General features: G+C 44.6%; 1 protein-coding gene across 1 annotated transcript in view; it reads right to left on the reverse strand.

Annotated features, from left to right (window-relative positions):
* LOC139389572 (ADAM metallopeptidase with thrombospondin type 1 motif, 3) overlaps positions 1–27,845 on the reverse strand; it is a 187,995-nt gene that overhangs the window by 62,105 nt on the left and 98,045 nt on the right. The window contains exons 13-18 of the mRNA XM_071136391.1: positions 24,889–25,064; positions 19,465–19,598; positions 18,596–18,719; positions 7,337–7,420; positions 6,518–6,598; positions 4,126–4,289 (exon numbers count right to left, since the gene is read on the reverse strand). Coding sequence (XP_070992492.1) covers positions 4,126–4,289; positions 6,518–6,598; positions 7,337–7,420; positions 18,596–18,719; positions 19,465–19,598; positions 24,889–25,064 — 763 coding nt within the window. The remainder of the gene's footprint in view (positions 1–4,125; positions 4,290–6,517; positions 6,599–7,336; positions 7,421–18,595; positions 18,720–19,464; positions 19,599–24,888; positions 25,065–27,845) is intronic.

Below are 27,845 nucleotides of genomic sequence, written 5' to 3' on the forward strand. Positions count from 1 at the left end.
AGAGCCCTGAGTACCAGGCCATTAGGACCTGATGGAGGGACAATAGGGCCCTGAGTACCAATTAGGACCTGATGGAGGGACAATAGAGCCCTGAGTACCAGGCCATTAGGACGTGATGGAGGTACAATAGGGCCCTGAGTACCAGACCATTAGAACCTGATGGAGGGACAATAGGGCCTTGAGTACCACACTATTAGGACCTGATGGAGGGACAATAGACCCCTGAGTACCAGGCCATTAGGACCTGATGGAGGGACAATAGACCCCTGAGTACCAGGCCATTAGGACCTGATGGAGGGACAATAGTGCCCTGAGTACCAGGTGATGGAAATGGGAGAGGGAGAATCTCCTTGGTGCTGGACATTCAGTGTAACCTGACTGGTATTATATGGAGACGGAGGAGGGGGAATCTCCTTGGTGCTGGGCATTCCTCTATGACAGGCGGAGACAACACGTCCTCTCTGACATGTTGTAAGACAGCACGTCCTCTCTAACAGGCTGAGACAGCACGTCCTCTCTACCAGACTGAAAGACAGCACGTCCTCTCTACCAGACTGAAAGACAACACGTCCTCTCTACCAGACTGAAAGACAACACGTCCTCTCTACCAGACTGAAAGACAACACGTCCTCTCTACCAGACTGAAAGACAACACGTCCTCTCTACCAGACTGAAAGACAACACGTCCTCTCTACCAGGCTGTAAGACAACATATCCTCTCTAACAGAATGAGACAACACATCCTCACAGGCTGAGACAACACATCCTCTTTAACAGGCTGAGACAACACATCCTCTCTACCAGACTGAGACAACACATCCTCTCTACCAGACTGAGACAACACATCCTCTCTAACAGGCTGTAAGACAACACGTCCTCTCTAACAGACTGTAAGACAACACATCCTCTCTAACAGGCTGTAAGACAACACACCCTCTCTAACAGGCTGTAAGACAACACATCCTCTCTAACAGGCTGTAAGACAACACATCCTCAGGCTGTAAGACAACACATAACAGGCTGTGAGGCTGTACAACACATCCTCAGGCTGTGAGACAACACATCCTCTCTAACAGGCTGTGAGACAACACATCCTCTCTAACAGACTGTGAGACAACTCATCCTCTCTACCAGACTGAGACAACACATCCTCTCTACCAGACTGAGACAACACATCCTCTCTACCAGACTGAGACAACACATCCTCTCTACCAGACTGAGACAACACATCCTCTCTACCAGACTGTGAGACAACTCATCCTCTCTACCAGACTGAGACAACACATCCTCTCTACCAGACTGAGACAACACATCCTCTCTAACACGCTGTAAGACAACACATCCTCTTTAACAGACTGAGACAACACATCATCTCTAACAGGCTTAAAGACAACACATCCTCTCTACCAGACTGAGACAACACATCCTCTCTACCTGACTGAGACAACACATCCTCTCGAACAGACTGAGACAACACATCCTCTCTAACAGACTGAGACAACACATCCTCTCTAACAGACTGAGACAACACATCCTCTCTAGCAGACTGAGACAACATCCTCTCTAACAGACTGTGACAACACATCCTCTCTAACAGACTGAGATGTGTCCAGGCTATATGACTGAGTCACTCAGCTTTATGTAGGTGCTGGGTTATATGACTGAGTCACTCAGCTTTATGTAGGTGCCGAGGCTATATGACTGAGTCACTCAGCTTTATGTAGGTGCTGCTATATGACTGAGTCACTCAGCTTTATGTAGGTGCCGAGGCTATATGAGTGAGTCACTCAGCTTTATGTAGGTGCTGAGGCGCTATGACTGAGTCCCTCAGCTTTATGTAGGTGCTGCTATATGACTGGGTCACTCAGCTTTATGTAGGTGCCGACGCTATATGACTGAGTCACTCAGCTTTATGTAGGTGTCCAGGCTATATGACTGAGTCACTCAGCTTTATGTAGGTGCTGGGCTATATGACTGAGTCACTCAGCTTTATGTAGGTGCCGAGGCTATATGAGTGAGTCACTCAGCTTTATGTAGGTGCCGACGCTATGACTGAGTCACTCAGCTTTATGTAGGTGCCGACGCTATATGACTGAGTCACTCAGCTTTATGTAGGTGCTGAGGCTATATGACTGAGTCACTCAGCTTTATGTAGGTGCTGAGGCTATATGACTGAGTCACTCAGCTTTATGTAGGTGCTGAGGCTATATGACTGAGTCACTCAGCTTTATGTAGGTGCTGAGGCGCTATGACTGGGTCACTCAGCTGTATGTAGGTGCTAAAGCTATATGACTGAGTCACTCAGCTTTATGTAGGTGCCGAGGCTATATACCTGCACCATGAACTTGATTATTTAGCAGACATCACTTGCTTACACTCAGTCAACACATATATCTTTAGAATATCATGGAATATAATTGAACATTTTAGTTTCTCTTAGAGTAAAAACCTTAGTGTAACAACAGTTTTAGTAAGTAATATTGACAAGTATAAACAAAAAAATAAGTGTATTTTTCAGGGTGTGTGCATGCAGTACAGAGGAATAGCAATTCTTACACTATTGTTCTAAATTCAATCACCTTCTTCATCCTTATCAGTCAGATAATTGGAATTCAATTTTGAAGTCATGCACAATTATCAGTTTCTATTTGATTTATGTTGCCCATTCATTGTCAGTTAGAGACACATTAGCGCCTTGGGACCCAAAAGCATAATCAGTGCTCTAACTCCCCCTTGTGCTGGTCTGGAGCAGTGACGCAGTGATGCAGGGTACCATACTAAACCACAAATTACCTCCAAATCCCGCAGCATAATTGCAAAACTTTTAGTGTAGCAACCACTGTATTCGTACCCCTTGACTTATTACACATTTTGTTGTGTTACAGCCTGAGTTAAAATGGATTGTATCTACACACAATACCCCATAATGACATAGTGAAAATTTGTTTTTATAAAACTTGCACATTCATTGAAAAATAAATACTGAAATATCAAATGTGCATAAGTATTCACACCCCTGAGTCAATACATGTTAGAATCACTTTGCACACCTTAATTGTAGAATATTTGCACATTATTCTTTTAAAGATTCTTCAAGCTCTGTCAGGTTGGTTGTTGATCATTGCTAGACAGCCATTTTCAAGTCCTGCCTTAGATTTTTTTTAACCCCACTGAGGAACATTCAATGTCATCTTGGTAAGCAACTCCAGGGTATATTTGGCCTTGCGTTTTAGGTTATTGTCCTGCTGAAAGGTGTCCCAGTGTGTGTTGGAAAGCAGACTGAAGCAGGTTTTCCTCTAGGATTTTGTTTTGTCTGTGCTTAGCGCTAATCTGTTTCTTTTCATAGTAAAAAACTCCCTAGTCCTTGCCGATGACAAGCATACCCACAACGTGATGCAGCCACCACCATGCTTGAAAATATGAAGTGTGGTACTCAGTGATGTGTTGTATTGGATTTGCCCAAACATAACACTGTATTCAGGACATAAAGTTCATTTCTTTGCCAAATTTTGGGCAGTTGAACTTTAGTGCCTTATTGCAAACAGGATGCATGTTTTGGAATTTTTTTATTCTGTACATGCATCTCTTTTCACTGTCATTTAGGTTAGCATTGTGGAGTAACTATAATGTTGTTGATCCATCCTCAGTTTCCTCCTATCACAGCTATTAAACTCTGTAACTGTTTTAAAGTCACCGTCGGCCTCATGGTGAAATCCCTGAGCAGTTTCCTTCCTCTCTGGCAACTGAGTTAAGAAGGATGCTTATATCTTTGTAGTGACTGGCTGTATTGATACACCATCCAAAGTGTAATGAACAACTTCACCATGCTCAAAGGGATATTCAATGTCTGCTTTTTTGTTTACCCAGCTACCAATAGGAGCCTTTCTTTGCAAGGAATTGGAAAACCTCCCTGGTCTTTGTGGTTGAATCTGTGTTTGAAAGTCACTGCTCGACTGAGGGACCTTACAGGTACTGTATGAAGGCGCTACGGTAACCGGCAGCACATCACCGGAAACAAATTAAACATGTTGCTTGGCAAACACCATTTTGACAAATGAGGAATGAGGGTAAAATAATCTTTACCAGAACAACCATGGCGTGCCTTCGTGTGTGTGTGATAGTTACCAGTACGACCACAGCGTCGTGTAGGGGTCCATCAGTGTATAGTGTCTCTTCGTCGTCTTCTATAATGTAATCCCACTCCACTCCCAGGTCTATGAAGCTCCGGGAGCGAGCCTCCTCTCCTCGGCCATTCAGGATGTAGCGGCCTGTCACCTGGTTCTTGATCGCTGGAATAAACAGATTGTTAGGAGACACCGAGAATTAGGGTTACACTGAGTGTACAAAACATTAGGAACACCTTCCTAATATTGAGTTGCACCCCCTTTCGCCTCAATTCATCTGGGCATGGGACTCAACATGGGGTTGAAAGTGTTCCACAGGGATGGTGGCCCATGTTGACTCCAATGCTTCCCACAGTCAAGTTGGCTGGATGTCCTTTGGGTGGTGGACCATTCCTGATATACAGGAAACGGTTGAGCGTGAAAAACCCAGCAGCTTGCAGTTCTTGACACACTTAAACTTGTGCACCTGGTAGTGCTGGGTGATTAGTGCTTTTTGTGGGCGGTTCTGTTTCGATTCTATTATTTAAAAAATTACCACGGTTTTTGATTTCAATATATTTTTTTAACATTAAATGCACTTTGCATCATGTTGGTTGAATGCTGTAAAAAACAGAATAAGATCATGTACAGAACAGAGGCGTCTATCCCACTTACACCACAGTTACCAAAGAAAACAATACTAAAGCACACATCGGTAGAAATAAAGATATTTTGTTGATATTCATGTTCTCATCTTTTGGTTGCTAGAGTCGTTCGTTCCATTAGTTCTATATTTAAAACAAATCGTTCCATTAGTTCTATATATTATGGGCTATGTGGGCTATACTCGGCCTTGTCTCAGGATGGTAAGTTGGTGGTTGAAGATATCCCTCTAGTGGTGTGGGGGCTGTGCTTTGGCAAAGTGGGTGGGGTTATATCCCTCCTGTTTGGCCCTGTCCGGGGGTATCATCGGATGGGGCCACAGTGTCTCCTGACCCCTCCTGTCTCAGCCTCCAGTATTTATGCTGCAGTCGTTTATGTGTCGGGGGCTAGGGTCAGTTTGTTATATCTGGAGTACTTATCCTGTCTTATCCGGTGTCCTGTGTGAATACAGGTGTCCTGTATGCTCTCTCTAATTCTCTCTTTCTTTCTCTCTCTCGGTTGACCTGAGCCATAGGACCATGCCTCAGGACTACCTGGCATGATGACTCCTTGCTGTCTCCAGTCCACCTGGCCATGCTGCTGCTCCAGTTTCAACTGTTCTGCCTGCGGCTATGGAACCCTGACCTGTTCACTGGATGTGCTACCTGTCCCAGACCTGCTGTTTTCAACTCTAGAGACAGCAGGAGTGGTAGAGATACTCCTAATTATCGGCTATGAAAAGCCAACTGACATTTACTCCTGAGGTGCTGACTTGCTGCACCCTCGACAACTACTGTGATTATTATTTTTTTAAACCATGCTGGTCATTTATGAACATTTGAACATCTTGGCCATGTTCTGTTATAATCTCCACCCGGCACAGCCAGAAGAGGACTGGCCATCCCCTCATAGCCTGGTTCCTCTCTAGGTTTCTTCCTAGGTTTTGGCCTTTCTAGGGAGTTTTTCCTAGCCACCGTGTTTCTACACCTACATTGCTTGCTGTTTGGGGTTTTAGGCTGGGTTTCTGTACAGCACATTGAGATATCAGCTGATGTAAGAAGGGCTTTATAAATACAGTTGATTTGATCTATATTTATGGACGTGACCCAGGTGTTCATGTTTCGTGTCCATGCTCGCTGGCATCGTTCTTATCCCTTGCTTGATAGATAGCTAACCAACTAGCTACGGGTAACACAGTCACAACCTCTGCAGACAAAATAAGTAGCTGAACTTGTGTTTGTTTAAGCCGTTTTCTATTGACATTCATTTTGATACATCCATAACAATGAGCTGATGATCCCCAATTTTGCCTGGCATAGTGCCTTCTCACAGGACACTCGTCGACACTGTTCATTACGAGGAGATCACATTGCATATCAAACACTAGGCTAGAGGATAGCTAAATAGTTTGTTGCTAGTGAACCTGCCAATATGACAACCGAACGGTCGCATGTGTAGGAGCATATTGCGCCATGATGTCTGCTACAAAGCTAGTGTTCTTAATGTTTTGTACAATCAGTGTATATTAACCATTTAACCAGCACTATCTATAAAGACAGGGGTTTAGTGAGAGGGAGATATTCATTTTATGGCTATTATATAGTCCTACATTTTTCTTGAAAAGAAAGTGAGTCTAGATTGAGGAATGTAGAAATGCATGTTCTGTAGCATGCTCCATTAATTAGAATCTGATCAAATCTCATTTCAACAATACTGCTCATTGTCATGCATTTCACCAGCCTTGAGTAGTGAAGGAGGAGATGCTGACTTACCAAGCATCTGAGGAGAAGCCTCATGCTCCTGAATGATCACATGTCTAGCCCCGGGAGGAATCAGAAACATCTTAAGGAAACCTTTGCACAGTGTGAGTCAGTCAGCAGAGGGGAAGAAGAGGAGAGGATGTGGTTTGGGAAAGAGAAGAGGGAGAGGAGGTGGTTTGGGAAAGAGGAAGGAGAGGCAGCAGTTAGAGAGCAGAACACCAGATCTCTGTTTGCAGAGGTGGACGTGGACATGAACCTGAGGCTATGGCTTTGCTCTACTGAAGCTGGCAACTTGGAGAATCATCTAGACTCATTTAGAATAATTTAGACACCGAAAATCATCTAGAATCATCTAGACACCTACAATCATCTAGAATCAACTAGAATAATGTAGAAACATTTAGACACATCTAGAATAATGTAGAAACATTTAGACACATCTAGAATCATTTAGACACATCTAAACACCTAGAATCAGTTAGACATCGACAATCTTCTAGACTTCTTACAGCAGCTTCCACAACAGGGCACACAGGGCTGTGATGGATGAGGGAGCTCTATTGAAGCATGGCTGTTCCACTACCATTTAAAACTAAACGTCAAAAAACTTCATGTAGTACAGGCCTACATTTCAAACTGGGTAGGTGTCCAGTATTGTATATAGCATGTATCATAATTACATTGATAGTAAAGACACTGAATGATGAGTGAATGGGAGAGCTTTGAGCCAGGTGTCAATAAGCAGGAAACAGTAAATCCACACGGAAGCTGCAAAACCGTATTTTCTACTCCAAGGATATCCACCACCTCTGCAAACCCATCGAGACTCACCAAGTACATTTCTAAAATCTTCTGTTTCATTCAGATAAACATTCCGAGCTCCTTTAGGCAAGGTAAATGCTCCTCTCGTCTTCCCTTCAAACAAAAAAAAACAACAAGTTAGTTGTTTTCTGATGCCTTCGTTTCATTGACTTGCTGTTGAAACTATCACAATATGATCTCTCTCTCCCCACACCCCCCCCTCTCTCTCTCCATCACCCTCTCTCTCTCTCTCCATTCCCCTCTCTCTCTCTCTCTCCATTCCCCTCTCTCCCTCTCTCTCCATTCCCCTCTCTCTCTCTCCATTCCCCTCTCTCTCTCTCCATTCCTCTCTCTCTCTCTCCATTCCTCTCTCTCTCTCTCCATTCCCCTCTCTCTCTCTCTCCATTCCCCTCTCTCTCCCTCCATTCCCCTCTCTCTCCCTCCATTCCCCTCTCTCTCCCTCCATTCCCCTCTCTCTCCCTCCATTCCCCTCTCTCTCCCCATTCCCCTCTCTCTCCCCATTCCCCTCTCTCTCTCCATTCCCCTCTCTCTCTCCATTCCTCTCTCTCTCTCTCTCTCCATTCCCCTCTCTCTCTCCATTCCCCTCTCTCTCTCCATTCCTCTCTCTCTCTCTCTCTCCATTCCCCTCTCTCTCACACACATTATTTTACCCTTCTTCCTAGGTTCCTGCCTTTCTAAGGAGTTTTTCCTATCCACCGTGCTTCTACATCTGTATTGCTTGCTGGGTTTCTGTATAGTACTTTGTGACATCTGCTGTTGTAAAAAGGGCAGTATGTGTGTCTGCTCTACATTACAGAGATTAAATCTGTCATCAATCAGACGCCTGGGAGTGGCCAATATTCCCTTTATGGTTGGCAGACCTGTCTCACGATGAGCTATGGCACAGAAACAGGACAACATACAGATGTGGGATCTAAATTTGATCAAACTGTTGCAGGAGAACGTTCATGCAAAGCAGGACATTTAAAACATGTAGTGTATTTGAGGTTTAAAAAGCCTTCTGAAATGTCTGATTTCCACTTTGAAATTTCAGACTTGGTTTTCTCTTAAGAAAAATGTATCAACCCCTGCAAAAATGTAAATGAATTATAATCCACATAATAGTTCACATTTCCTGTTGCTGCAGGATTATTTTCTTGCAGTAGCAAACTGGCTCAAATTAAGATCCTATATCTGTATCAATTCTACTGTGTGAAAAGCAGTAGTTTTGTCATAATTCAGTGGTGTTGAAAGTTTCTAAGCTATCTGTAAAGCCTGATTAATACAATTAGCTACCCAAATTGGTGATCCTGGGTATTTTATATGCTTTAGTATGTGACATACACAGATTTGCAATTCTAAACTTGATGTAAGTATGAAGGATCACCGTTTTGGGTAGCTACTTGCATTATTGCCTTGCGTACGTAGGTAAGGTATAAATTAGGGGACTAGTATGGAGTAGGGGCTAGGGGACTAGGGAGTAGGGGCTAGGGGACTAGGGAGTAGGGGCTAGGTAACTAGGGAGTAGGGGGTTAGGGGACTAGGGACTAGGGGGCTAGGGGACTAGGGAGTAGGGGACTATGGTGTGGGGGATAGGGGACTAGGGTATAGGGGCTAGGGGACTAGGGAGTAGGGGACTAGGGTATAGGGGCTAGGGGACTAAGGAGTTGAGAACAGTAAGGTCTGGAACACTGGATACTTGCAGGTTGTGTCTTCCAAGAAAGGGATATCTTTTTGGCATCTCTTGCTTAACTTTTTTCCTGTTAAAAAAGGTGAGTGGTTTAGTGACAACAGACAGACAGAGGAAAGAAAGGTGAAGGGTTTAGTGACAACAGAGAGAAGAAAAAAAGGTGAGGGGTTTAGTGACAACAGATAGAGGAAAGAACGTTGAATGGTTTAGTAACAACAGACATAGGAAAGAACGTTGAATGGTTTAGTGACAACAGACAGAGGAAAGAACGTTGAATGGTTTAGTGACAACAGAAAGAGGAAAGAACGTTGAATGGTTTAGTGACAACAGACAGAGGAAAGAACGTTGAATGGTTTAGTGACAACAGACAGGAAAGAACGTTGAATGGTTTATTGACAGAGGAAAGAACGTTGAATGGTTTAGTGACAGAGGAAAGAACGTTGGATGGTTTAGTAACAACAGACAGAGGAAAGAACGTTGAATGGTTTAGTGACAACAGAAAGAGGAAAGAACGTTGAGGGGTTTAGTGACAACAGAGGAAAGAACGTTGAATGGTTTAGTGACAGAGGAAAGAACGTTGAATGGTTTAGTGACAGAGGAAAGAACGTTGAATGGTTTATTGACAACAGAAAGAGGAAAGAACGTTGAGGGGTTTAGTGACAACAGAGGAAAGAACGTTGAATGGTTTAGTGACAACAGAGGAAAGAACGTTGAATGGTTTAGTGACAACAGAAAGAGGAAAGAACGTTGAGGGGTTTAGTGACAACAGAGGAAAGAACGTTGAATGGTTTAGTGACAACAGACAGAGGAAAGAACGTTGAATGGTTTAGTGACAGAGGAAAGAACGTTAAATGGTTTAGTGACAGAGGAAAGAACGTTGAATGGTTTAGTGACAAGAGACAGAAGAAAGAACGTTGAATGGTTTAGTAACAACAGACAGAGGAAAGAACGTTGAATGGTTTATTGACAACAGACAGAGGAAAGAACATTGAATGGTTTATTGACAACAGACAGGAAAGAACGTTGAATGGTTTAGTGACAACAGACAGAGGAAAGAACATTGAATGGTTTAGTGACAACAGACAGAGGAAAGAACGTTGAATGTTTTAGTGACAACAGACAGAGGAAAGAACGTTGAATGGTTTAGTGACAGAGGAAAGAACGTTAAATGGTTTAGTGACAACAGACAGAGGAAAGAACGTTGAATGGTTTAGTGACAACAGACAGAGGAAAGAACGTTGAATGGTTTAGTGGCAACAGACAGAGGAAAGAACGTTGAATGGTTTAGTGACAACAGACAGAGGAAAGAACGTTGAATGGTTTAGTGACAACAGACAGAAGAAAGAACGTTGAATGGTTTAGTGACAACAGACAGAGGGAAGAACGTTGAATGGTTTAGTGACAACAGACAGAGGAAAGAACGTTGAATGGTTTAGTGACAGAGGAAAGAACGTTGAATGGTTTAGTGACAACAGACAGAGGAAAGAACGTTGAATGGTTTAGTGACAACAGACAGAGGAAAGAACGTTGAATGGTTTAGTGAAAACAGACAGAGGAAAGAACGTTGAATGGTTTAGTGAAAACAGACAGAGGAAAGAACGTTGAATGGTTTAGTGACAACAGACAGAGGAAAGAAAGTTGAATGGTTTAGTAACAACAGACAGAGGAAAGAACGTTGAATGGTTTATTGACAACAGACAGAGGAAAGAACATTGAATGGTTTATTGACAACAGACAGGAAAGAACGTTGAATGGTTTAGTGACAACAGACAGAGGAAAGAACATTGAATGGTTTAGTGACAACAGACAGAGGAAAGAACGTTGAATGTTTTAGTGACAACAGACAGAGGAAAGAACGTTGAATGGTTTAGTGACAGAGGAAAGAACGTTAAATGGTTTAGTGACAACAGACAGAGGAAAGAACGTTGAATGGTTTAGTGACAACAGACAGAGGAAAGAACGTTGAATGGTTTAGTGGCAACAGACAGAGGAAAGAACGTTGAATGGTTTAGTGACAACAGACAGAGGAAAGAACGTTGAATGGTTTAGTGACAACAGACAGAAGAAAGAACGTTGAATGGTTTAGTGACAACAGACAGAGGGAAGAACGTTGAATGGTTTAGTGACAACAGACAGAGGAAAGAACGTTGAATGGTTTAGTGACAGAGGAAAGAACGTTGAATGGTTTAGTGACAACAGACAGAGGAAAGAACGTTGAATGGTTTAGTGACAGAGGAAAGAACGTTAAATGGTTTAGTGACAACAGACAGAGGAAAGAACGTTGAGGGGTTTAGTGACAACAGACAGAGGAAAGAACGTTGAGGGGTTTAGTGACAACAGACAGAGGAAAGAATGTTGAATGGTTTATTGACAACAGACAGAGGAAAGAACATTGAATGGTTTATTGACAACAGACAGGAAAGAACGTTGAATGGTTTAGTGACAACAGACAGAGGAAAGAACATTGAATGGTTTAGTGACAACAGACAGAGGAAAGAAAGTTGAATGGTTTAGTAACAACAGACAGAGGAAAGAACGTTGAATGGTTTATTGACAACAGACAGAGGAAAGAACATTGAATGGTTTATTGACAACAGACAGGAAAGAACGTTGAATGGTTTAGTGACAACAGACAGAGGAAAGAACATTGAATGGTTTAGTGACAACAGACAGAGGAAAGAACGTTGAATGTTTTAGTGACAACAGACAGAGGAAAGAACGTTGAATGGTTTAGTGACAGAGGAAAGAACGTTAAATGGTTTAGTGACAACAGACAGAGGAAAGAACGTTGAATGGTTTAGTGACAACAGACAGAGGAAAGAACGTTGAATGGTTTAGTGGCAACAGACAGAGGAAAGAACGTTGAATGGTTTAGTGACAACAGACAGAGGAAAGAACGTTGAATGGTTTAGTGACAACAGACAGAAGAAAGAACGTTGAATGGTTTAGTGACAACAGACAGAGGGAAGAACGTTGAATGGTTTAGTGACAACAGACAGAGGAAAGAACGTTGAATGGTTTAGTGACAGAGGAAAGAACGTTGAATGGTTTAGTGACAACAGACAGAGGAAAGAACGTTGAATGGTTTAGTGACAACAGACAGAGGAAAGAACGTTGAATGGTTTAGTGAAAACAGACAGAGGAAAGAACGTTGAATGGTTTAGTGAAAACAGACAGAGGAAAGAACGTTGAATGGTTTAGTGACAACAGACAGAGGAAAGAAAGTTGAATGGTTTAGTAACAACAGACAGAGGAAAGAACGTTGAATGGTTTATTGACAACAGACAGAGGAAAGAACATTGAATGGTTTATTGACAACAGACAGGAAAGAACGTTGAATGGTTTAGTGACAACAGACAGAGGAAAGAACATTGAATGGTTTAGTGACAACAGACAGAGGAAAGAACGTTGAATGTTTTAGTGACAACAGACAGAGGAAAGAACGTTGAATGGTTTAGTGACAGAGGAAAGAACGTTAAATGGTTTAGTGACAACAGACAGAGGAAAGAACGTTGAATGGTTTAGTGACAACAGACAGAGGAAAGAACGTTGAATGGTTTAGTGGCAACAGACAGAGGAAAGAACGTTGAATGGTTTAGTGACAACAGACAGAGGAAAGAACGTTGAATGGTTTAGTGACAACAGACAGAAGAAAGAACGTTGAATGGTTTAGTGACAACAGACAGAGGGAAGAACGTTGAATGGTTTAGTGACAACAGACAGAGGAAAGAACGTTGAATGGTTTAGTGACAGAGGAAAGAACGTTAAATGGTTTAGTGACAACAGACAGAGGAAAGAACGTTGAGGGGTTTAGTGACAACAGACAGAGGAAAGAACGTTGAGGGGTTTAGTGACAACAGACAGAGGAAAGAATGTTGAATGGTTTATTGACAACAGACAGAGGAAAGAACATTGAATGGTTTATTGACAACAGACAGGAAAGAACGTTGAATGGTTTAGTGACAACAGACAGAGGAAAGAACATTGAATGGTTTAGTGACAACAGACAGAGGAAAGAACGTTGAATGTTTTAGTGACAACAGACAGAGGAAAGAACGTTGAATGGTTTAGTGACAGAGGAAAGAACGTTAAATGGTTTAGTGACAACAGACAGAGGAAAGAACGTTGAATGGTTTAGTGACAACAGACAGAGGAAAGAACGTTGAATGGTTTAGTGGCAACAGACAGAGGAAAGAACGTTGAATGGTTTAGTGACAACAGACAGAGGAAAGAACGTTGAATGGTTTAGTGACAACAGACAGAAGAAAGAATGTTGAATGGTTTAGTGACAACAGACAGAGGGAAGAACGTTGAATGGTTTAGTGACAACAGACAGAGGAAAGAACGTTGAATGGTTTAGTGACAGAGGAAAGAACGTTGAATGGTTTAGTGACAGAGGAAAGAACGTTAAATGGTTTAGTGACAACAGACAGAGGAAAGAACGTTGAGGGGTTTAGTGACAACAGACAGAGGAAAGAACGTTGAATGGTTTAGTGACAGAGGAAAGAACGTTGAATGGTTTAGTGACAACAGACAGAGGAAAGAACGTTGAATGGTTTAGTGACAACAGACAGAGGAAAGAACGTTGAATGGTTTAGTGGCAACAGACAGAGGAAAGAACGTTGAATGGTTTAGTGACAACAGACAGAGGAAAGAACGTTGAATGGTTTAGTGACAACAGACAGAAGAAAGAATGTTGAATGGTTTAGTGACAACAGACAGAGGGAAGAACGTTGAATGGTTTAGTGACAACAGACAGAGGAAAGAACGTTGAATGGTTTAGTGACAGAGGAAAGAACGTTGAATGGTTTAGTGACAGAGGAAAGAACGTTAAATGGTTTAGTGACAACAGACAGAGGAAAGAACGTTGAGGGGTTTAGTGACAACAGACAGAGGAAAGAACGTTGAGGGGTTTAGTGACAACAGACAGAGGAAATAAAGTTGAGGGGTTTAGTGACAACAGACAGAGGAAAGAAAGCTGAGGGGTTTAGTGACAACAGACAGAGGAAAGAAAGGTGAGGGGTTTAGCGACAACAGAGAGGAAAGAAAGGTGAGGGGTTTAGCGACAACAGACAGAGGAAAGAAAGGTGAGGGGTTTAGTGACAACAGACAGAAAGAAAGCTGAGGGGTTTAGTGACCACAGACAGTTAGAGGAAAGGGTTAACAAAGAGCAGGAAGGGGGGGGCAACAGACAGAGGAAAGAACGTTGAATGGTTTAGTGACAACAGACAGAAGAAAGAACGTTGAATGGTTTAGTGACAACAGACAGAGGGAAGAACGTTGAATGGTTTAGTGACAACAGACAGAGGAAAGAACGTTGAATGGTTTAGTGACAGAGGAAAGAACGTTGAATGGTTTAGTGACAACAGACAGAGGAAAGAACGTTGAATGGTTTAGTGACAACAGACAGAGGAAAGAACGTTGAATGGTTTAGTGAAAACAGACAGAGGAAAGAACGTTGAATGGTTTAGTGAAAACAGACAGAGGAAAGAACGTTGAATGGTTTAGTGACAACAGACAGAGGAAAGAAAGTTGAATGGTTTAGTAACAACAGACAGAGGAAAGAACGTTGAATGGTTTATTGACAACAGACAGAGGAAAGAACATTGAATGGTTTATTGACAACAGACAGGAAAGAACGTTGAATGGTTTAGTGACAACAGACAGAGGAAAGAACATTGAATGGTTTAGTGACAACAGACAGAGGAAAGAACGTTGAATGTTTTAGTGACAACAGACAGAGGAAAGAACGTTGAATGGTTTAGTGACAGAGGAAAGAACGTTAAATGGTTTAGTGACAACAGACAGAGGAAAGAACGTTGAATGGTTTAGTGACAACAGACAGAGGAAAGAACGTTGAATGGTTTAGTGGCAACAGACAGAGGAAAGAACGTTGAATGGTTTAGTGACAACAGACAGAGGAAAGAACGTTGAATGGTTTAGTGACAACAGACAGAAGAAAGAACGTTGAATGGTTTAGTGACAACAGACAGAGGGAAGAACGTTGAATGGTTTAGTGACAACAGACAGAGGAAAGAACGTTGAATGGTTTAGTGACAGAGGAAAGAACGTTAAATGGTTTAGTGACAACAGACAGAGGAAAGAACGTTGAGGGGTTTAGTGACAACAGACAGAGGAAAGAACGTTGAGGGGTTTAGTGACAACAGACAGAGGAAAGAATGTTGAATGGTTTATTGACAACAGACAGAGGAAAGAACATTGAATGGTTTATTGACAACAGACAGGAAAGAACGTTGAATGGTTTAGTGACAACAGACAGAGGAAAGAACATTGAATGGTTTAGTGACAACAGACAGAGGAAAGAACGTTGAATGTTTTAGTGACAACAGACAGAGGAAAGAACGTTGAATGGTTTAGTGACAGAGGAAAGAACGTTAAATGGTTTAGTGACAACAGACAGAGGAAAGAACGTTGAATGGTTTAGTGACAACAGACAGAGGAAAGAACGTTGAATGGTTTAGTGGCAACAGACAGAGGAAAGAACGTTGAATGGTTTAGTGACAACAGACAGAGGAAAGAACGTTGAATGGTTTAGTGACAACAGACAGAAGAAAGAATGTTGAATGGTTTAGTGACAACAGACAGAGGGAAGAACGTTGAATGGTTTAGTGACAACAGACAGAGGAAAGAACGTTGAATGGTTTAGTGACAGAGGAAAGAACGTTGAATGGTTTAGTGACAGAGGAAAGAACGTTAAATGGTTTAGTGACAACAGACAGAGGAAAGAACGTTGAGGGGTTTAGTGACAACAGACAGAGGAAAGAACGTTGAATGGTTTAGTGACAGAGGAAAGAACGTTAAATGGTTTAGTGACAACAGACAGAGGAAAGAACGTTGAATGGTTTAGTGACAACAGACAGAGGAAAGAACGTTGAATGGTTTAGTGGCAACAGACAGAGGAAAGAACGTTGAATGGTTTAGTGACAACAGACAGAGGAAAGAACGTTGAATGGTTTAGTGACAACAGACAGAAGAAAGAATGTTGAATGGTTTAGTGACAACAGACAGAGGGAAGAACGTTGAATGGTTTAGTGACAACAGACAGAGGAAAGAACGTTGAATGGTTTAGTGACAGAGGAAAGAACGTTGAATGGTTTAGTGACAGAGGAAAGAACGTTAAATGGTTTAGTGACAACAGACAGAGGAAAGAACGTTGAGGGGTTTAGTGACAACAGACAGAGGAAAGAACGTTGAGGGGTTTAGTGACAACAGACAGAGGAAATAAAGTTGAGGGGTTTAGTGACAACAGACAGAGGAAAGAAAGCTGAGGGGTTTAGTGACAACAGACAGAGGAAAGAAAGGTGAGGGGTTTAGCGACAACAGAGAGGAAAGAAAGGTGAGGGGTTTAGCGACAACAGACAGAGGAAAGAAAGGTGAGGGGTTTAGTGACAACAGACAGAAAGAAAGCTGAGGGGTTTAGTGACCACAGACAGTTAGAGGAAAGGGTTAACAAAGAGCAGGAAGGGGGGGGCAACACTCATGCAGGGTTTTGTTCCTGCCCTGCTCTAACAAACCTCATTCTACTAACCAGCAGTTCATCAGGAACTTGATGTGTTAGTGAAGTGTTGAAGCAAAGCCCTGCAGTATGTCTCACCAGCATCACCATCAATACCATCACTATCATCAATACCTTCATCAATACCATCAACCCTATCAACATCACCTCCGTCATCCATACCACCATCACTATCAACATCACCTCCATCATCCATACCATCATCACTATCATCAATACCATCATCACTATCATCCATACCATCATCACTATCATCAATACCATCATCAATACCATCATCACTATCATCAATACCATCATCACTATCAGCAAACCATCATCACTATCAGCAAACCATCATCACTATCATCAAACCATCATCACTATCAGCAATACCATCATCACTATCAGCAATACCATCATCACTATCATCCATACCATCATCACTATCATCCATACCATCATCACTATCAACATCACCTCCATCATCCATACCATCATCACTATCATCCATACCATCATCACTATCAACATCACCTCCATCATCCATACCATCATCACTATCATCCATACCATCATCAATACCATCATCACTATCAACATCACCTCCATCATCCATATCATCCATACCATCATCACTATCATCCATACCAGCATCACTATCATCCATACCATCATCACTATCATCCATACCATCATCACTATCATCCATACCATCATCACTATCAACCATACCATCATCACTATCAACATCACCTCCATCATCCATACCATCATCACTATCATCCATACCATCATCAATACCATCATCACTATCAACATCACCTCCATCATCCATATCATCCATACCATCATCACTATCATCCATACCATCATCACTATCATCCCATCATCACTATCATCAATACCATCATCACTATCATCCATACCATCATCACTATCATCCATACCATCATCACTATCAACATCACCTCCATCATCCATACCATCATCACTATCATCCATACCATCATCACTATCATCAATACCATCATCACTATCATCACCATCATCTCTATCATCAATACCATCATCACTATCATCCATACCATCATCACTATCAACATCACCTCCATCATCACTATCATCCATACCATCATCACTATCACCATCCATCATCACTATCATCACATCACCATCATCACTATCAACATCATCATCACTCATCACCATCATCACTACATCACCATCATCACTATCAATACCATCATCACCATCATCACTATCAACATCACCATCATCACTATCAACATCACCATCATCACTATCAACATCACCATCATCACTATCAACAATACCATCATCACTATCAACATCACCTCCATCATCCATACCATCATCACTATCATCCATACCATCATCACTATCATCAATACCATCATCACTATCATCCATACCATCATCACTATCATCCATACCATCATCACTATCATCCATACCATCATCACTATCATCAATACCATCATCACTATCATCAATACCATCATCACTATCATCAATACCATCATCACTATCAACATCACCATCATCACTATCAACAATACCATCATCACTATCAACATCACAATCATCCATACCATCATCACCACCATCACTTTCATCAATATCATCATAACCAACACCACCATCAATACCATCATCAGCTATATATAGGTACCCCCCGTATATAGCCTTGTTTTTATTTTATTGTGTTGTGTTACTATTTTTCCTTAAGTTTATTTAGCACATTTCTTTCTTCCTTACTTTTAAAAAACTCGACATTGTTGGGAAATGCTATTAAGTAAGCATTTCACGGTAAGATCTACACCTGTTGTATTCGGCACATGCGACAAATACAATTACATTTTGATATGAAACACAAAATGTGGACGGAGTGCTTGACACAGTGAGAGGACTGTTGCTAGGTGATGGACACAGTGAAATGACTGTTGCTAGGTGATGGACACAGTGAGAAGACAGTTGCTTGGTGATGGACACAGTGAGAGGACTGTTGCTAGGTGATGGACTGATGTGGATGTGTGTTGCAGTGTTATGTGTCCCCTACCAGCTTTCTTGGGGGTGCGGGTGAAGGTTCCCTTGATGGTACGACAGTGAGAATTGTCCCCACCACACACTCCACACTTATCCTCCACCTTGTTGGAACCAATCTCTTTGTCGCAGCCAACTTTCTGGAAGACAGAACCACACAGAAAAGCAAGACCCGTCAAGTCTGTTTTTGGGAAATCAGGAGTGATATTTGTAACAAGCTTGAAGCTGTAGTTTAAACCCTTGATTAGCTAGTGGCAAAACATGACATTCCGTAAAGATGCAGACTAATTCTGAAGGAGAGACATTTTAAGCTGGTTCTTTCACTTCAAATACATGATTTTATCTTCAACATTAATCTGATACTCTGCTACCTTTTACCTGTAACCTTCTTGAGCATTCATATTTCAGAACATTCACTGTCAATGTTTGTCCAGAATATCACCACACTCTCCCCTAACACAATATCTTTGGGGGGCTCCAGAGGGGCGCAGCGGTTTAAGGCACTGCATCTCAGTGCAAGAGGTGTCACTGCAGTCCCTGATTCAAATCCAGGCTGCATCACATCCGGCCATGATTGGGAGTCCCATAGGGTGGCGCACAACTGGCCCGGTGTCGTTCCGGGTTTGGCCGAGGTAGGCCGTCATTGTAAATAAGAATTTGTTCTTAACTGACTTGCCTAGTTAAATAAAGGTTAAATTAAAAATAATAATACTAATAATAGTATCACAGAGTGGTAGTCAACTCAAGGCACTCCCCTGACAGATGCTGTAGGGTTAGGTTTGGGTTAGGTTAAGGCTAGGTTACTCACCTAACATTCTCCCCTGATATAGTTAGGTTAGGTTAAGATTAGGTTAGGTAACATTAGGTTAGAGTTAGGTTACTCACCACACACTCTCCTCTGACACAAATGCTGTAGGGGTCTTTGTAGGAGCAGCGTGTCCCATCATGCACCAGCTGCTTCATGTACGCCACGTCAGCAGTCTCCTTCGACTGGCAGTACAGGTGGCACCTCTTACTGGCTGAAACACAGTACAGCTGACTTGGCAACTAAAACTCTCATAAACTTTTACAGATGCACTATTGAGAGCATCCTGTCGGGCTTTAAAAAAAAATAAAAACAGCTTTTATCTCAAGGCTATCAGACTGTTAAACAGCCATTACTAGCCGGCTGCAACCCGGTTACTCAACAATGCACCTTTGAGGCTGCTGCCATATTTACATAGACATAGAATCACTAGCCACTTTAATCATCTCATATGTATATACTGTATACTATTCTACTGTATTTTAGTCAATGCCACTCCGACATTGCTACATTTCTTAATTATATTATTTTACGTTTAGATGTGTATTGTTGTGAATTGTTAGATACTACTCCACTTTTGGAGCTAGGAACACAAGCATTTCAATACACCCGTCATAAAATCTGCTAAATATGTGTATGTAACCAATCAAATTTGATTTGATGCAATCTAAATCAAGTTAAATAAAGGTTAAGTACAAATGAAACAAAATAAAAAGCATGTTGAGACACAGTGGTGCTCCGTGGCTGGCTAATAGGGCCCGTTGAGGAATACTGGTGCTCCGTGGCTAGCTAATAGGGCACGTTGAGGCACAGTGGTGCTCCGTGGCTGGCTAATAGGGCACGTTGAGGCACAGTGGTGCTCCGTGGCTGGCTAATAGGGCACGTTGAGGACCAGTGGTGCTCCTTGGCTGGCTAATAGGGCACGTTGAGGCACAATGGTGCTCCGTGGCTGGCTAATAGGGCCCGTTGAGGCACAGTGGTGCTCCGTGGCTGGCTAATAGGGCACGTTGAGGAATAATGGTGTTCCATGGCTAGCTAATAGGGCACGTTGAGGTACAGTGGTGCTCCAAGGCTGGCAAATAGGGCACGTTGAGGTACAGTGGTGCTCCATGACTGGCTAATAGGGCACGTTGAGGCACAGTGGTGCTCCATCGCTAGCAAATAGGGCATGTTGAGACACAGTGGTGCTCCATCACTGGCTAATAGGGCACGTTGAGGCACAGTGGTGCTCCATCACTGGCTAATAGGGCACGTTGAAGCACAGTGGTTCTCCATGGCTGGCTAATAGGGCACGTTGAGGCACAGTGGTGCTCCATCGCTGGCTAATAGGGCACGTTAAGGCACAGTGGTGCTCGTGGCTGGCTAGTAGGGCACGTTGAGGCCCAGTGGTGGTCCGTGGCTGGCTAATAGGGCACGTTGAGGCAAAGTGGTGCTCCATCGCTGGTTAATAGGGCACGTTGAGGAACAGTGGTGCTCCGTAGCTGGCTAATAGGGCACGTTGAGGCACAGTGGTGATCCATGGCAGACTAATAGGGCCCGTTGAGGCACAGTGGTGCTCCGTGGCTGGCAAATAGGGCACGTTGAGGCACAGTGGTGCTCCGTGGCTGGCTAAAAGGGCGCGTTGAGGTACAGTGGTGCTCCGTGGCTGGCTAATAGGGCACAGTGGTGCTCCGTGGCTGGCTAATAGGGCACGTTGAGGCACAGTGGTGCTCCGTGGCTGGCTAATAGGGCACAGTGGTGCTCCGTAACTGTCAAATAGGGCACATTGAGGAATAATGGTGATCCATGGCTAGCTAATAGTGCACGTTGAGGTACAGTGGTGCTCCATCGCTAGCAAATAGGGCATGTTGAGACACAGTGGTGTTCCATCACTGGCTAATAGGGCACGTTGAGGCACAGTGGTGCTCCATCACTGGCTAATAGGGCACGTTGAGGCACAGTGGTGCTCCGTGGCTGGCTAATAGGGCCCGTTGAGGAATACTGGTGCTCCGTGGCTGGCTAATAGGGCCCGTTGAGGCACAGTGGTGCTCCGTGGCTGGCTAATAGGGCACGTTGAGGAATAATGGTGTTCCAAGGCTAGCTAATAGGGCACGTTGAGGTACAGTGGTGCTACATGGCTGGCAAATAGGGCAAGTTGAGGTACAGTGGTGCTCCATGACTGGCTAATAGGGCACGTTGAGGCACAGTGGTGCTCCATGGCTGGCTAATAGGGCACGTTGAGGCACAGTGGTGCTCCATCGCTGGCTAATAGGGCACGTTGAGGAACAGTGGTGCTCCGTAGCTGGCTAATAGGGCACGTTGAGGCACAGTGGTGCTCCATGGCAGACTAATAGGGCACGTTGAGGCACAGTGGTGCTCCATGGCAGACTAATAGGGCCCGTTGAGGCACAGTGGTGCTCAGTGGATGGCTAATAGGGCACGTTGAGGCACAGTGATGCTCCGTGGCTGGCTAATAGGGCGCGTTGAGGCACAGTGGTGCTCCGTGGCTGGCTAATAGGGCACAGTGGTGCTCCGTGGCTGGCTAATAGGGCACGTTGAGGCACAGTGGTGCTCCGTGGCTGGCTAATAGGGCACAGTGGTGCTTCGTGGCTGGCTAATAGGGCACGTTGAGGCACAGTGGTGCTCCGTGGCTGGCTAATAGGGCACGTTGAGGCACAGTGGTGCTCCGTGGCTGGCTAATAGGGCACGTTGAGGCACAGTGGTGCTCCGTGGCTGGCTAATAGGGCACGTTGAGGCACAGTGGTGGTCCGTGGCTGGCTAATAGGGCGCGTTGAGGCACAGTGGTGGTCCGTGGCTGGCTAATAGGGCACGTTGAGGCACAGTGGTGCTCCGTGGCTGGCTAATAGGGCCCGTTGAGGAATACTGGTGCTCCGTGGCTAGCTAATAGGGAACGTTGAGGCACAGTGGTGCTCCGTGGCTGGCTAATAGGGCACAGTGGTGCTCCGTGGCTGGCTAATAGGGCACGGTGAGGCACAGTGGTGCACCGTGGCTGGCTAATAGGGCACGTTGAGGCACAATGGTGCTCCGTGGCTGGCTAATAGAGCCCATTGAGGAATACTGGTGCTCCGTGGCTAGCTAATAGGGCACGTTGAGGCACAGTGGTGCTCCGTGGCTGGCTAATAGGGCACGTTGAGGCACAATGGTGCTCCGTGGCTGGCTAATAGGGCCAGTTGAGGCACAGTGGTGCTCTGTGGCTGGCTAATAGGGCACGTTGAGGAATAATGGTGTTCAATGGCTAGCTAATAGGGCACGTTGAGGTACAGTGGTGCTCCATGGCTGGCAAATAGGGCACGTTGAGGTACAGTGGTGCTCCATGACTGGCTAATAGGGCACGTTGAGGCACAGTGGTGCTCCATCGCTAGCAAATAGGGCATGTTGAGACACAGTGGTGCTCCATCACTGGCTAATAGGGCACGTTGAGGCACAGTGGTGCTCCGTGGCTGGCTAATAGGGCACGTTGAGGCACAGTGGTGCTCCAAGGTTAGCTAATAGGGCATGTTGAGGCACATTGGTGCTCGTGGCTGGCTAGTAGGGCACGTTGAGGCCCAGTGGTGCTCCATGGCTGGCTAATAGGGCACGTTGAGGCAAAGTGGTGCTCCATCGCTGGTTAATAAGGCACTTTGAGGAACAGTGGTGCTCCGTAGCTGGCTAATAGGGCACGTTGAGGCACAGTGGTGCTCCATGGCAGACTAATAGGGCACGTTGAGGCACAGTGGTGCTCCGTGGCTGGCTAATAGGGACCGTTGAGGCACAGTGGTGCTCCGTGGCTGGCTAATAGGGCACAGTGGTGCTCCGTGGCTGGCTAATAGGGCACGTTGAGGCATAGTGGTGCTCCGTGGCTGGCTAATAGGGCACGTTGAGGCACAGTGGTGCTCCGTGGCTGGCTAATAGGGCACGTTGAGGCACAGTGGTGGTCCGTGGCTGGCTAATAGGGCGCGTTGAGGCACAGTGGTGCTCCATGGCAGACTAATAGGGCCCGTTGAGGCACAGTGGTGCTCCGTGGCTGGCTAATAGGGACCGTTGAGGCACAGTGGTGCTCCGTGGCTGGCTAATAGGGCACAGTGGTGCTCCGTGGCTGGCTAATAGGGCACGTTGAGGCACAGTGGTGCTCCGTGGCTGGCTAATAGGGAACGTTGAGGCACAGTGGTGCTCCGTGGTTGGCTAATAGGGCACGTTGAGGCACAGTGGTGCTCCGTGGCTGGCTAATAGGGCACGTTGAGGAATAATGGTGTTCCATGGCTAGCTAATAGGGCACGTTGAGGTACAGTGGTGCTCCATGGATGGCAAATAGGGCACGTTGAGGTACAGTGGTGCTCCATCGCTAGCAAATAGGGCATGTTGAGACACAGTGGTGCTCCATCGCTGGCTAATAGGGCATGTTGAGGCACAGTGGTGCTCCAAGGTTGGCTAATAGGGCATGTTGAGGCACAGTGGTGCTCGTGGCTGGCTAGTAGGGCATGTTGAGGCACAGTGGTGCTCGTGGCTGGCTAGTAGGGCACGTTGAGGCCCAGTGGTGCTCCGTGGCTGGCTAATAGGGCACGTTGAGGCAAAGTGGTGCTCCATGGCAGACTAATAGGGCACGTTGAGGCACAGCGGTGCTCCGTGGCTGGCTAATAGGGCACAGTGGTGCTCCGTGGCTGGCTAATAGGGCACGTTGAGGCACATTGGTGCTCCGTGGCTGGCTAATAGGGCACGTTGAGGCACAGTGGTGCTCCGTGGCTGGCTAATAGGGCACGTTGAGGCACAGTGGTGCTCCGTGGCTGGCTAATAGGGCATGTTGAGGCACAGTGGTGCTCCGTGGCTGGCTAATAGGGCACGTTGAGGCACAGTGCTGCTCCGTGGCTGGCTAATAGGGCACGTTGATGAATAATGGTGTTCCATGGCTAGCTAATAGGGTACGTTGAGGTACAGTGGTGCTCCATGGCTGGCAAATAGGGCACGTTGAGGTACAGTGGTGCTCCATGACTTGCTAATAGGGCACGTTGAGGAATAATGGTGTTCCATGGCTAGCTAATAGGGCACGTTGAGGCACAGTGGTGCTCCATCGCTAGCTAATAGGGCATGTTGAGACACTGTGGTGCTCCATCACTGGCTAATAGGGCACGTTGAGGCACAGTGGTGCTCCATCACTGGCTAATAGGGCACGTTGAGGCACAGTGGTGCTCCATCGCTGGCTAATAGGGCACGTTGAGGCACAGTGGTGCTCCAAGGTTGGCTAATAGGGCATGTCGAGGCACAGTGGTGCTCGTGGCTGGCTAGTAGTGCCCGTTGAGGCCCAGTGGTGCTCCGTGGCTGGCTAATAGGGCACGTTGAGGCAAAGTGGTGCTCCATCGCTGGTTAATAGGGCACGTTGATGAACAGTGGTGCTCCATCACTGGCTAATAGGGCACGTTGAGGCACAGTGGTGCTCCATGGCAAGCAAAAAAAAAAAAAGTGTTCTCCTATAGGGATAGCTGAAGAACCCTTTTGCAATGCTTTTTTCTAACAGTGAATACACTACTCACAGTCAGGGTGCTCATAGGGCAGCCAATGGTGTTTGGTGTTCTGGAACTCAAAGTGGGAGTTGCGTAGCTGGCACTGCTGGGCCCTGAAGTCCTCAAAGTGTTTGGGGCAGTCCTCCGTGTTACACAGCTGGTACTCATAATTCACCCCGGGACAGTCCCCACCGCCGTTAGAGGGGCTGAGGAGAGGGGAGAAACATACACTATCAACATTATACATTTTCTAAATTACACAAACATATCTACTATCTGGTAGTGCAGGGGTACTCAAATACTATTTGAGAAAGTTCAGTCACACAAATGTCCTGTGTGTGTGTGGTAAAAGGTCCGGATGGATATTGTCATTTATCAACAAAAAACCCACCGCACGGCCCGTGCCGACCCCAAACTGTTCACACCGCTTCTACACTTTTTGCCATGGGCCGAGAGAACATTTTGAAGTATTAAAGCTATTTTCCTGCAATTCAACACATTTTGCCAGGTTAAATCAAATCCAATTGTATTGCCATGTCTTATGTGTGTTCATATGATACCTGGGTGACTCAACAAAATCAATGGCGGCTTCCTAGGGGTCGAGGCCCCTGGGCACATAATCTGGCCATGATATTTACAAGATTTAGATAGGCTAACCAGCTAAAATGTGCTAAAACGTACCTACCTAGCTTACTTACCTACTTACCTACCTACCTAGCTAACGTGCTAGATAGTTTACAAATAACTCTAACATTGACACTTGAAAAAATGGCGGACGGAAGACAGGGTGCCGCTTCTCATTCGAAAGCTGTAATTTTATCTAAACCATCAGGTGTACGCCGATCCCAGCTAAGTAACTCATGCAAAGAGTTAAAGCGCAATTATGTGCTTTATCTCCAGTACTCTGCCATGATTGTCAGTTATGTAGCTGCTCTACTGATAATCTCAGTGCGTCCTTGCTGGGATGACACAATCAGTCTACTACCGGAGAATATCAACACCAAACACATTGGTTCACCGTTCCACGGGAGCGGACAGTACACAGCATACCATAATGTTCTGAATAATGGCCAAGTCTACCTCGCTCCTTATTCTACTGAACCGCTTAGGCGTAACAAACACAAGTCCAACATTTATCGGAAACTGTTAAACTACCTGTTCACTACCCTCCTGCTCTCCGGGGATGTACAACTCAATCCTGGGCCCAATATCACCGAGCCAGTGATGCGCACCGGAGTGGAGAGCGGTGGATGGCCTCGTCCGCTGGTCGTCGCCGCTGTGGAGGTGGGTGAGTGCTATGGTCCTATGGTTTCTCTCGACTCACCCGGCTCCAGGATGGATTTTGACTCTTCAAACATACCAGAGTCGTTATATGCGATCTCTGACTCTGTTTCTGGTACGCAAGCTATTTTAATTAGTTCCCCGCATCCAGTGCAGGCGGGAGGGATTGTTAATTGCGCTACCGAACTGCCCCTAATCAAAACGAAACAAAACGGCCTAAACCCAGCCGTCAGAAAACACCGAAAATTAAACTTTTTTCAATGTGTCAATCACTCTCGAGTCATCTGGGACCCACGAGCTAAGCCCAAGGGACTATTAGGGGGGCACTTGAACATTCGTAGTGTCATTCCAAAAAGTGATCAAATTCAACATCTACTCACAGACTCCAACCTTGACTTTCTCTGCCTCTCAGAGACATGGCTCCATAAACACTCTCCATATGCTGCTTTGATTGTGCCTGGCTACAATGTTTTCAGGAGAGACAGGATTGAAGGAAGAGGAGGGGGTGTGATGATTTACATTAAAGAACATATCCGATGTAAACAAATTGAGTGGTCATGTGATAATGAACTAGAATGTATCGGCCTGAACGTTACACTGTCTCCCCAAATGTCTTTTACCCTCATTGGAATGTATAGGCCACCTTCCACCAAAAGTGTGTTTTTTGATCAGTTTAATACCATGCTTAGGGAATGTGATTTTGGGAAAGAGGTCATCTTAATGGGAGATTTTAACATTAATTATGAAGACAAGTGTTGTAGGAAAACCCTCAAACGAATCACTAATACCTTTGACCTTACACAGCTAGTTAAAGGGCCAACCAGGGTGACTTGTTGCTCTAAAACACAGATTGATTTGGTGTTCAGTAATAAACCAGAGAGAGTGACTAAATCATTCAATATGGTTACTGGGCTATCTGATCATAATCTGACACTTATAGCCAGAAAGCTGTCTAAGAGCAGGTTTAACCTCTCTACTGTTAGAAAGCCGGATCAACTCAGAATACCTAAGAGTGAATTAAACTATTTTGAAAAAGCAATTAAGGGAATACACTGGAATGATCTCTTGTCCTATACAGACGTGGAAGCTGATAGTCAGGTTTTTCTATCCACAATCCAGACTACAATAAATGGCTTCCTAAAGAAAATCAAATCCAAACCTGGCCAAAAGAGCACTCTTCCTTGGCTAAATGGAGAAATCTGGAAATTGATGAAAGAACGAGATTATGCTCTAAAAATAGCCCTAAAATCTAAATTAGAGCATGACAGACGTAGGTTTACCATGTTGAGAAATAAGGTGATGAAAGAAATTAGACAGGCCAAGGCAAACTTCTTTATTAACATAATTGGTGAAGCAAAGGGAAATTCTAAATTGATATGGGAGAATCTAAAAAAGTTAACAGGGAAAGACCATAGTAACACTGCAAAAAGACTAGAAATCATGGTGAATAACAATCTAACACAGGATGCAGTCGAAATAGCAATAGCCTTCAATTCCTACTTTATTGACTCTGTCAGGGCACTGACACAGAACCCCTCCACTTGTTTCCTGGGCCCAGTGCTAGTGAATGACACTCAACCTGTCTTCATCATAAGGGAGGTTTCTGAGTCAAAGGTGAACAAGGTGATTAGCTCACTAAAGAACTCTAAAGCCAAAGATGTGTTTGGGATGGACTCTACCTTTCTTAAAAACTACAAAGAGTCACT

Source organism: Oncorhynchus clarkii, chromosome 30 (genome assembly GCF_045791955.1).
Source record: "Oncorhynchus clarkii lewisi isolate Uvic-CL-2024 chromosome 30, UVic_Ocla_1.0, whole genome shotgun sequence".
NCBI classification, from domain to species: Eukaryota; Metazoa; Chordata; class Actinopteri; order Salmoniformes; family Salmonidae; genus Oncorhynchus; species Oncorhynchus clarkii.